The 11804-nt window shown below is 34.8% G+C and overlaps 1 protein-coding gene across 2 annotated transcripts; it reads right to left on the reverse strand.

The window, feature by feature from the left end:
- Nucleotides 1-450: 450 nt before the first annotated feature.
- Nucleotides 451-9863, reverse strand: LOC130797236 (phytyl ester synthase 1, chloroplastic). 2 transcript variants are annotated; one of them, XM_057659753.1, is made up of 14 exons: nt 9478-9863; nt 8983-9373; nt 8772-8823; nt 8221-8276; nt 7540-7698; nt 7326-7430; nt 5345-5451; nt 4438-4559; nt 4038-4146; nt 3619-3752; nt 2957-3320; nt 2513-2626; nt 1537-1622; nt 451-899 (listed from the first exon to the last, which is right to left on the reverse strand). In XM_057659753.1, the coding sequence occupies exons 2-14, from the start codon at nt 9290-9292 to the stop codon at nt 599-601; spliced, it is 2019 nt and encodes a 672-aa protein (XP_057515736.1). In that variant the 5' UTR covers nt 9293-9373; nt 9478-9863; the 3' UTR covers nt 451-598. The 2 variants fall into 2 exon arrangements, with proteins under 2 accessions (XP_057515736.1, XP_057515735.1); XM_057659752.1 differs by having other exon boundaries at nt 8983-9863.
- Between the last annotated feature and the right edge of the window lie 1941 nt (nt 9864-11804).

Genomic DNA, 11804 nt, shown 5'->3' on the forward strand with positions numbered 1-11804 from the left:
TCAAAGGTCCATGATCCTTCGAAGGCTAAGGTTTCATCAAAGAATACCCCTTTGGATGCTCAGAACTCTCCCGATGTTTCTAGTCGGTTGTGGGTGATCATCAATAGGAAATGATGACATATGCCATTGTTTGTCGTAACTCCATGATCTTCGACTTCAGAGGTGAAGTATCAGAATCATAGACGGATCCATAGTCGGAGAGCTATAGTTATGACGATCCCAATTCGGGAAGGTAAACCAAAGAGGTAGCCCATGGAACTCATCACGAACTTGTGTGAAGAACTCCCGAACCATACAAGGGCAACCATCATTTTACTCGTATGCAGTGGCAAACCCGTGACTCAATTCTGGTAGCATACGTATGACATTAAATAGTCAGACAATTCTGGCATGTATTAGTCATTGGTAACATAAGATCCGAGTTAACGAGTGATGCTATGAATTCCTACGATAAACAAACCGATTTACCAAAAATAAAAACGATAAAGATTCACAAAAAATAAGGCCTATTTATATATATATCATATAAAAATATCAAATTTTGACATATAATTGTATAATACAAAAAACTATATGTACCTTATAGTTCTCTATTTGTTCATGGGGTAAAAGAAGGCACATCTTGTGCAGGGGAAGAAAGTAACCTATAAATGCTTCGGTCGATAATACTTCGGTAAGGATCTTCTTCTCGTTTCTTAAGTAAATAATCTATACTTGATGCTACTTCTGATTTTATCCGCATATACAACTCTTCTGCACTCTCTCTATCTTTCAGCAGCTCTTCTTTCCCGAGAGTGTCGATTGGCTTACCGAAGAGATAGTAAAAACGTCCTGGTATCTTTGGAAGAAGTCCGGGAATGAAGAGGTTTTCGTTCCCAACTTCTCCATCATCAATTGTCCTATCGTCAACAACAGAATTGCAAGTTACTATGTTGTCACAATTGCCTTTTTTTCGTAACGTATAGTAAAAACATAGACGAGTGAATTAAGTTTGTTTCTCATGATCGAAGAATAATAGGTAACTTTCCGCTATAACATTTTATTACCCCAACGCTATTATGTGGCTCTCACTTAAGCGGGATGTAGGAGGTCGGATGTACGCAACCTTACCCTGGTTATTTTCCGATTGACCCTTGGTAGCAAGGGTCTGTACAGACAACTGAGAAAGTTTTGTGCATTTCTCATATCACTAAAAAATAGGAACTGATTTTTAGTCTTCAAAACGTCACATAAGGAAGCTTGAAGATCATAAATCACTAGGTTTTGACAAAAGATGACATGACGAAGAAGGGACAGGAAATTTTTGATATGTATCTCTACATAAAAAGTTAAGAAAAGTTTAGTTTCATAAAGTTGATAACAGTCCAAATAAATTTACAAACATTTCTGAAGGGTATGGGTATGGTCTGTCCGCTAAGTCTTCCCCCTGAACCCTATCTTTATGTAGTATGTTAGGTTCATGACCACGACCATGACCACGACCATTTCTAAAGGTCAAAAGATAAACCATACAATCATAAAAATGGAGATACATACCTCACTCGTATCGTATCATTAGCACTTTGTCGAACAAGCTCATTCACCACGGGGATTCTCATTAAGTCATTATAGTCAAGAGCCAACTGCCAATAGAAAAATCAACCACTTAGTAAACGATCGAAGTTCATAATTCCTAATGATCCACCACCCAAAATCCCTTTCTTATTTGTTTAACATACATACCCTAACCTCTAACCCCATCTGGGTGGGAGCGACTTAGTGGCACCGGAGAATATTACAAAGACACATTTAGCCTTTACCCATGATTTAGCAATGAGGTGGATTCCTAGAATCTTTGACCTTGCTGGTTGGTATGCAATCTTATTTTTATGTGTTTCTCTCTTGTTCTCTCCCTTCTTTCTATCCCATGTTCCTAGGTGAACTATTGGTCTAATAGTTACCACCGTTTCAACTTTCAAAATATACTACCTTTAGATTTTTTAGTTGCTACACTTACTGTTCATCAATTGATCTGGTTTTGCATATACTTTTTTATGTACAATGTAAAATATAGTCAAGTGAAATCTTGTTTGAGTCATCTTAATACATATTTTTATAATACTAACTTTTTAGAATTTTTAATCATGCGTAATTAAAGACATTAAGGATACAAGTTGTGTATTGATTAGCATGACAAAACAGAAGTGTAGCAACTAAAAAAACTAGAAGTATAAAGCACAAAGGTAGGATCTTTTGGTTCTACGATTATGTTCTAAAAATTCGATCCTACTCCACATTGATCCTAAGTAGGATCTCAATCAACTCAACATCACAAAACACACAACCCTCCAAGAAAGAAAATATTTATCCTCGTGGGATGTCAACCCGTCACAATTCTCATTTTTCATTCGACAATACGACAAGTAGATATACAAAAAACCTTAAGCATTTAGATTCCTAGTCTTCTTATGTTGTTATTGTGAATCCATAAATCAACAAAAATCAGTATTGAGGAGCCAACAAAACAAGTTACCTCTGCTATATCATCTTCTCCAACCACTCCAAAAGGTACAATGGTGGCCTTAAATTTAGCAGCCATCTGAACAAATTCTGGTCGGTCTGGCCAAAATAACTTGTATTCTTCTCCCTGCGAGAGAATAATAGGTCACTAAATCATGTATTTCTTTTGAGAGTGTCTTAAACAAGTAGAAAAAAATTATGACGTTTCAATGAAATATGGTCTACTAGTATATGTACACCACAAATAATGTTGGTGTTTTGATTCAAAAGACTTTCGAAGTTCATGTGTATTTCTAAGATCAAGTAGATTATTTTTCTTCGGTCTCCAATATCTTTTATTACTCTCTCCATCCCACAAGTTTTGCTACATTGTGCTACTTTGGTCTGTCTCATGAAATTTGCTACATATTTATTATTTAGGTAATACAAAATATACAAATCCTATGAAAATACTAACCTTGTAGTGTAGCGCCTCGCGCGCTCCACCAGGATAAAGAAGTATGTGTGACTTTGTTTTTAGCAATTTGAAGAAGTTGCTTGGAGTAACCGGGACAGCACCGAATACTCTCGTGTAATCAAAATACGATAGTTCACTGTTTGAAGAGCTTGGAGTGAATAATGCAGGATGTGCTAAACCTCGAACCATGATTTTCCTCTCCCGTAAAAATCCTTCAACAAGTCCTTGGAGCTCAAAACCCATCAACATATGATAGCCAACTAATAAGACAGGACCCTCGCTAGGAACCCCGCTGAGACCTTGCACTATCCTTCCATCATCTAAGGTTGAGAACATCACCGGACTTGTACAATATTGAAGCCATCTGAAACTCAAATGATATGTCAGCAATTCGTTAGTACAAAAGATACTTTTCCGCTAGCAGATTGTTTTTATCTAGGAGTTAGCATCTGTGTGTGCGCTTGTTTGAGAAGAGTTTTAGTTAGAGTCTTTATCTAGGAGTTAGCTGCATAAGTGTGAACTATGAAACTTCCTAAACCTTAATGGTTGAATCTGGATTGTTCTTTAACTTTGAAACTTCGTAAACCTATCATGTCATGTAATGAAAAGTTTAAAGTAAGAAAAGATGAGTATATAACGGAGTACATGACTAAGACCATTACCCACTATATTGATCAAATCCAAATTTGTACTCCGAAAGACTTGGAGGCATAAAGTCGGTAACATAATCCAGCCTTCTTGAACGACGATATTTTCTGGTGGCTTTGATGACTGTGAGTAGATTGATGCCATCTTCCTGGTTAGCGCAGCACATTGTCAGCATCAACCAAAATCATGGCCGTGTTAAGTATGATGATCAGCAATTACTAACATTCAACAACACAACATACCATTACCCCAATGCCATTAAGTGGCTCCCACCTAGGGTGGGGTTTGGGAGGGTCAGCTGTACGCAACCTTACCCTTGTTAATGATAAAACTAACAAAAAGGTTGTTTTTGATTGACCCTTGTTAGCAAACATTTTCAGAAATGGCTAGTCCAACCATCAAAACCTAGCTAGGGAACATAGAGAAACCTTACCAGTAAAAGTGTATGCCCATTCTCTTTGAAGGTTCGGACTTCACAATTTTTGAGCACGCTGGATAGCCGTTTCGCTTCATCTTCACTGGGAAGCATGTTATCCTTCAAACTGAAAAAATGCACATACAATTATTACATAATCTCTAATTATCAAAAATCAAGTCACTTGGGTTACCACGTTTACAGCTAATATTCACTTGCACATAATTAGGAGCGAAAAACTAGAGCGAAAAGTGTTCAAAAATCACTTGCACATACAATTATTACATAATCTCTAATTGTCAAAAATCAAGTCCAATACATTGGAGTGGTTCTTCTATCAATTGAAGCATTATGAAACGGATTTGAAGAGAAGATTTCAAGACGGAAAGGAAATAGGACATAACTAGGAGCAACAAACCTAGCAAGCACAAGTACTTCAGCTTTGACAGCATGCAGGCGAGAATTTGCATAGGCAGCAGCTGATTTCAGCAACTTAAGCTTCCAAATAAGTGTTTCTTTAGGAATGAGATCCGAGATAACCTGAAACATATATAAGATATAGTGGTCAGATTCAACCATGTAAAAAATCTCAAATACAGTTATGGTGCTGGTAACAGTTAGAAAGCACTTTCACGATCGATGCAGATGGTTCATAGTTGTCGCGGTGTACTAGATGTGAATTCCTAACTATATGAGATGCAGTGTTAAATACTTAAATATAGCTAGACATGGCAAGCTAAGATTTCCTTCCGGGATAAAGGAGCCAGGAGGAGAATCTACGACTACAAGCATGTAACAGAAGGCCGTAAAGCTGTGTGTTAGGGAGGCCTAACAGGAGCGGAAGGGTAGCCTACGGTGCCCAAGAAAGGTTGAAATCGTGGCTTGAGGGTGCACTAAAGAACTTGACTAATATGCTAAGCATGAAATAATGCAAACAATTACACAAAAATTTTAGGCGGTTCACCAAATAATAGGCTACATCCAACATCCTAGACTAGTGTGTTTCATTATGTGTTTAAAGGATGGAGGAGCTTGAAAGCTCATACGGATAATCATCAAGAAATTACATCTTGGAGCGTTGGAGTGTAAGGGACTAAGTATGGAGTAGAGAGAAAACATAATAGGTAAGAGAGGGTATGTGGGCTAATCTTACATTATTCTAAATGTGAAGTCATGTGATGAAATCTTTACCAACAAACAAAGCATGCCCAAGCTTTAGCTAATCTTGTCATGTAATTTTCCATGACCGAAGAACACCAAACTCAAGTTACACCATTCACTGTGCACTATAGCAAAATAAAGAGACTTTGAGCAAAATATCTTACAGAAAGACGCGGTAACAAATCAGTGAGATTTTCAGACAGTTGTCGAAGCATTGGACCAGGAGGAAGCTTTTTGTTCACATTGACCATAGCCATTTTTACTGGTTCACCTGGAATGAATGCACGTATATTCAACCAACTATTGAGAAAAAGACGGTGCAAGTGAAGATAGTTTTCAGATAGCACCCACTTCATATTGAAGCTGCAAGTTAACCCCATAACTCTAGAGACCCGAATAAAGAGATATAAGAAAACAACCACAGCAAACAGGAAAAAGAACAAATTTGTATGTATAGACTTCATAGAAACATCATGCGGACCCAAAAAACTTTTTGGGTAGGGCCTAATAACCAAAATAGATCTACTAACATAAATTTCTTATTTTTAACACAGCAAACAGGAAAAAAAGTAATGTCAGGAAGCAAGTAATAACCTATTAAACTTTCTACACTGCGAACACTAAGAGCAAGTGACAGAGCGTAGACAACCATATGTTGAGGAAAGCACAACTCTTTGGTGCATATTCATGCCACCAAAAAATAAAAATTTATCGTTTTGAACTCGAAGATCAAAATTACAATGACATCAAATCCTTAATCCCGACAAATTGTTGTCTATTTATTCTTATCTACTATCATATGCTCATGCAAATCTCAACTCTTCATGTTATCATTCACTCTTATCATCCATGTTCTCTCTATTATCTCTGTCTTCGAAGCTCCTCAAAGTTTCAACCTTCATGGTGCATTTTTTCATCTTCTTTTCCCATCATCAAACCGGCTTAGTTATTGTTCTTGATAAAATTTATATCTTGACTAATATAAAACTCAAAATTAATAACATGAAACTCATACTCAATAGCTTACTTGCTTCCACACAATCCACCATGTAACACATTACACATATAGCTCTAAACTGAATCCATACATTCAAGCTCATATGAATAAGTTATTTTTTCCGATTTTCTCAAGTAAAACAGTAAAAGCCTTAGGTGATTAGGTCTAACGTGATTGTAACAAAATCCTTGCACATCAAGTAATGACTATCCACTTTTCTTCCAACTAAACCCCAAAATCAGTTTAAAAACTAGTTGGCCTTGAATTGTATCAGTCACGTTGTATAGGTTCTTAAATCTACCGATCCAACATGCCTATTGTAAAGGTGTAAAAAAACCACATTTTAGGATGATTCAAGGAATATCTCATGGTTTCAGGCTTTTAGCCAATATCTGACAATATGACAATGCATCACCCTCGTTATCGTATCACTGTATCTGTTATCACAATCACAACGTTAATGTATTTTTGCACTAAGATGCCAATATTAGAAAATTCTTCCCTTGTGTCCTTAGTGATGTACAATTTTCAAAGTTATTTTCCCTCACCAACATACTAACTTTTGTATTTTTCTTAACACATATGTAGACTAGAAACTTTAGCTTTTTCAAGAGAAATGTTACGTTTTATAGAGGTTATTTGAAGAGGTTAGAATCATTGGACGAGCTCTTTTACTCTTTAGTGACATTTACAAATAAAAATAAGTTCAAGAGGCATCAGAAGCATAAAATTTTGTTAGTTTCTTATATTGTTGCTTGCTGGTCCTTTGTCTAAAGAGGAACTTCTTTTTTATGGTCGAGAATCTTCCTTACTGGTTAAATTGAAGCCAGTAGTGCATATATGTACTCTTTGGGCTCATATGAACAAGGACCACTTTTTTACTTTTAACTAGTTACTATGAACAAAAAACCTTTGTTATCATGAAAACGACGAAGGAAATGGCAAGTATCATACTTTACATCTTAGCAGACATCCTTAGGAATATTTATGTGTATGAAGACAAATGAAATAAATGATTTACGCACGTGAAGACCTCCTAAATCTAAGGAACTTATGGCACAACATGAGGCATCCCTGACATATATAGCTCAAAAATCACTTTCAAAAATTTAGAACACAAATGATGGATCCAACATAATGGTACGTACCCATAACAAAACTAAGAAGATATGGAATTGCATTGTGGAGATCATCCGGCAATGCCTCCAAGATAGGAAACAATGGTTTAAGCTGGCTCCGATCCAGTGATGTTGCTATCAAGTACCACAGATTGTCAACACATCAAGCTTTATCAATAAAAACCATCCAATGGAAGCATGAAGAGATAAACCAGTAAATATTCATACATCTCTGCTGACTGACCAGGATTAGCAAGTATCAAAACCAAGTCAACCGTTGGATTACGAGCAGCAACAGCGAGAGCTAGACTTCCTCCAAACGAATCTCCAACCAGATAAATGGGTTTATGTGGAGATGCTGCATGCTCCTTCCTAACTACTCGTTCAACAAACTCCACCAGCCCTTCAACACAAATGAAGAAAAACTTGAGCACTAAACTTTGGGACCTTAGATGAATAAGAGTCATTACAAAGTCTATACAATGTTTCAATAAACGGCTTCATAAAGTAGGCACTTTGCACAAGAAATAATACTTATGAACCTTAAAGAATCGACAAAAGGATCACTCACATGCAACAGGACTGATTTTTCTACGTCCATATTAATTATAATTGTAGGTTGAATTATGTTCAAGCATGATAAAAATGGAAAGCCAAGTAGACATGGTTAAAGGAATGACAATTGCCAGAACAATAGGACAAGCACACCAAAAAACAGAAAAACGAGTAAAGGTCTGCTGTTGACTGCTTATACAAGGGCTCAACAGTGATCTAAGAAGACATTAAAAAAGCTTTGAAATATGCGGAAGTAAGATTCCTTTATATAATTATATAACTAAGCTGGAAAAACACCATAACAGTAGAAAAGTTTTGATCTTTTCTGATTTTTAGTAAGGAGACAAAATAACTGAGAAAATAAATGTACCTTCAAAAGGTGTCCTGTCATAAACAGGAATATGCAAGCACCGAACCTCAAATACCCTACAGCGAAAAAGATTATCAGATATGGGGTGATAATACCTGAACTCAAGCACCCTAAAGCAGTAAAGACAGAAAATCATGCCCCAAAGTTCACTAATTCAGTCTCAAACACAGTCTTCATCAGAATTTCTACACAACGAAGACAGACATTTTATAAGAATGTTAACATAGTTCAATAATAGAAGTATATGTCAGAGCCTCAGAGGGTAGCACAAAAGGAAGAAAATGTCATAAATGTAATGGGATTACACCACCAGAGTCCACGAAACAGAAGATCGAGTTACTTCAAGTCCAGAACCAATTTAAGGATAAAAATAAGAGAGAATTCTATGATTTTCTCTTCAAAGTAAAGGCAACAAGGATAACAAAGTTTCTACATCAAAGTGAACTAAGAATTGCAAGTCCATATTCACATTTTCTACACCATATTACATCTTCCTCTATCTTTCAATAGTGCAAAATATCAATGTAATTGGGGAAGAACACCAGACTTACTTCCCTAGTGCCCGGTGGTGCATGATGAGACCCAACCCAACACCATCCATACCTGTATACAACATTCAAGAAAATGCAAAAATGAGCTGAAGTTGAAAGGAATCATCCATTATGTACATCTATACATACATATATATATATATGAATCCATAGTGTATCAAACAACAATTTGATGGCTAATTATCCCTTTAAAATGTAAAAAACATATTACCAGGCAAAAACAAAAGCAAAGGAGAACCCTTTAACGGGCGCCCACATTCAACAGGGGAAAACCATCTAGGGGGTCCACCATCTGGTTTGATCATGTCCTTGGAAATATCAAGATAATCCTTCATACTTACAGACCCAAACCCATCATCATATAGAACTTCTAATTGCTCAGAATTAGTCTCATTGTCTCTTTTTTTCATTCCATCGATGCTTCCTACAAACCCATTTCCTCCAACAATTGAAGACCCAAGTTTGTCACTTTCCTTGATATCAGGAGAAACATTCACAGTAACACAATCTGAATCCAACATCCCACCACCTAAATTACACAAAATTCTACCTCCATAACCAGGTCTATTATAACCTATACTTTTTGGGAAACTAGGAGATACCTGAAATGCAAGAATTGAGGCCATGATCATTCAATTCTAAAAAACAATCAAGAAAACTAAAATTCTCGTCAAAAAAATACAGTAAGAGTAGCAGAATTCCCTACAACGCTCAATTGAATGTGTGTACACTTCAAAAAGTATAATCCTAGAATATTATCAAGAATGCAACATTTTGAGAAGATGGTATTAAAATCAACTACACAACTTATGGTGGGCTCCACTGTATCAGAAAACCCAAAAATAAGGAATTGTGCAGAAAAGGAAAAATTGGGTTTGGGTCTCTTTTACATTGTGTGTGACAGAACAAAAGTGGAAAAATGGGTATAATTTCTGAGAGTGAAAAGGGTGTGGTATTGAAGATAAAAGACATGGCAGCAGGATGGCCTGATTCTCCTTGCTTCATCAAGTGATTTGTAGCTTTCCTTGTTAAGGTGATCTTTAACTTCAGCCACTTACTTTTTTTGTGAATTAAACTACCGTTTAGATTTAGCCAACAAACACTTTCATATATGTAATTGGGTTTATATTTGAATCGATATTTTGAAAAATTTTAATTTCAATTAACGGTCTGTTTCGTTAATGGTACTAATTGCTGGTATGAAAAAGATTTGTAGTGTAAATTTTTATGATATGTATAGTGTTATTATCATGGTAATGAAAAATTGATCATGAAAAAATTTTTTGTTCACAATTTTCCATTACCACTTAATTCCACATGTTTAAATAGTAATGCATTGGAATGAATTTTGTGAAAAAAATAATATTGTTGAAGGAGAATAAGTATCGTTAATAAATTTGTCAAGAAATATTCTTAACAAAATTACATTAGCATTTTATTACTATTACCACTATTTAATACCAATCACCAAACGGGTCGAGTCGTAAAAATATTTCACTTAAGCAGAATTTGATGAGGTCTATGTCAATGAAGTTGTTTTTGATTAACTTTGCTAATATGTAATGTTATAAATTAATATACACATCATTTAATTGGGTTGAAAATGTTTAAATTAATTTAATATATTTGTTAAATTGGTAGAAACGCTCATTTTTTTTTATTAAATCTCCATAAACAAGTTATACATTCAATTTATATAGCCCACTTGTAGTTGATTATTATATAGATTTAAATTTCAAAAGAATGTAACATCTATTTATTATAATAATGATGTATTACAAATATGTGTTACAAGATAAATCCACACTATTAGTAATTCTTTGTATATGGCTTTGAACTCTTGTTGAATCACCAAGGAGACGATGAAGATATGATTGCGACAATCAAAGAAGTCGATCGGAAACTTGATATGAGTAGAAGGTCTTCATGCACTTTTCTATTGTGATATTTCTTACACAAAGGTGCTTGATGATAAAATGAAATTCACAATGAGATACAATCTACACAACAAAATCTTAGCACAAGGAAATTGCAATAGTAAATACAAGTGTTGTGGTGAATTAAGAACTTTGATGATATTGAGGGTTAATTACTCTCTCAATATTATCTGGAAGAACAAGAATGAGAGTATTACTCTTTTCATAGAGCTATGCATCAAACAATACCTCCTTTTGAAACAAAAGTGTTTCACCAAGCAAAGCTTACGAACCAAAGTAATATTTCACCAAGCAAAGCTTACGAACCAAAGTAATATTTCACCAAGCAAAGCTTACGAACCAAAGTAATGTTTCACCAAGCAAAGCTTACGAACCAAAGTAATGTTTCACCAAGCAAAGCTTATGAATCAAAGTAACGATTCATCAAACAAAATATGATTCATCAAATACTTGAGGCATTTAATTAGACTTATAATATATTTATTTTAGTCCCACTACTATACTAAGTATGTAGTATATACAAATCTAGGTTTATGTACTCTAGATGTTCAACACTATTCACCTTAAAAATAACTACATTTTGATTTTTCTAAACGTTATTATAATTATGACCTATTTTTAGATATTTTTGTATTTCTTGTTCAATTTCAACATTGATAAATATTTTTTTTGAATATTTCATTTATAAATTGATGAAAATCGGTTATGTTCCTATTACAAATCTAAGCTATAATCAAACTCGGCTAATTAACAAATGAAATGGAGTCAACCCTATTAATCTATAACATCTCCTACTTTATTTATGTCAACTAAGCAAGTAATCCATAATTTGAAATGATCTCTTAGGGAGTATTGTTAACAGTGATGATCAAGAGTACAATAATTAAGATTTAACATTTTTAGTTTCAAAAAAATGACACACTTAGCAATGCTTAAATGCTTATTAATATATACCACTATTAAGTAAAATGACATATAACAGAAAAGGGTGTTAGCCTAATTTTGACATCATTGATGACCTTTTATATGAAAATTTACTTGTTAAATTGATAATTATACTTATAATGATATCGTCAAACTTGTGTATGACATTAGT

Source organism: Amaranthus tricolor, chromosome 12 (assembly GCF_026212465.1).
Source record: "Amaranthus tricolor cultivar Red isolate AtriRed21 chromosome 12, ASM2621246v1, whole genome shotgun sequence".
In the NCBI taxonomy this organism is placed as follows: domain Eukaryota; kingdom Viridiplantae; phylum Streptophyta; class Magnoliopsida; order Caryophyllales; family Amaranthaceae; genus Amaranthus; species Amaranthus tricolor.

What these genes read in the sequence shown, in the direction of transcription:
- LOC130797236 (XM_057659752.1), bottom strand. Translation starts at nt 9,403, where the DNA reads ATGATCATGGCCTCAATTCTTGCATTTCAGGTATCTCCTAGTTTCCCA. An exon ending in GGATTTGATCAATATAGTGG is followed by an intron (nt 3,321 to 3,618) that starts GTAATGGTCTTA and finishes TTTGAGTTTCAG; the next exon opens with ATGGCTTCAATATTGTACAA. An exon ending in AATGATACGATACGAGTGAG is followed by an intron (nt 900 to 1,536) that starts GTATGTATCTCC and finishes TGTTGACGATAG; the next exon opens with GACAATTGATGATGGAGAAG.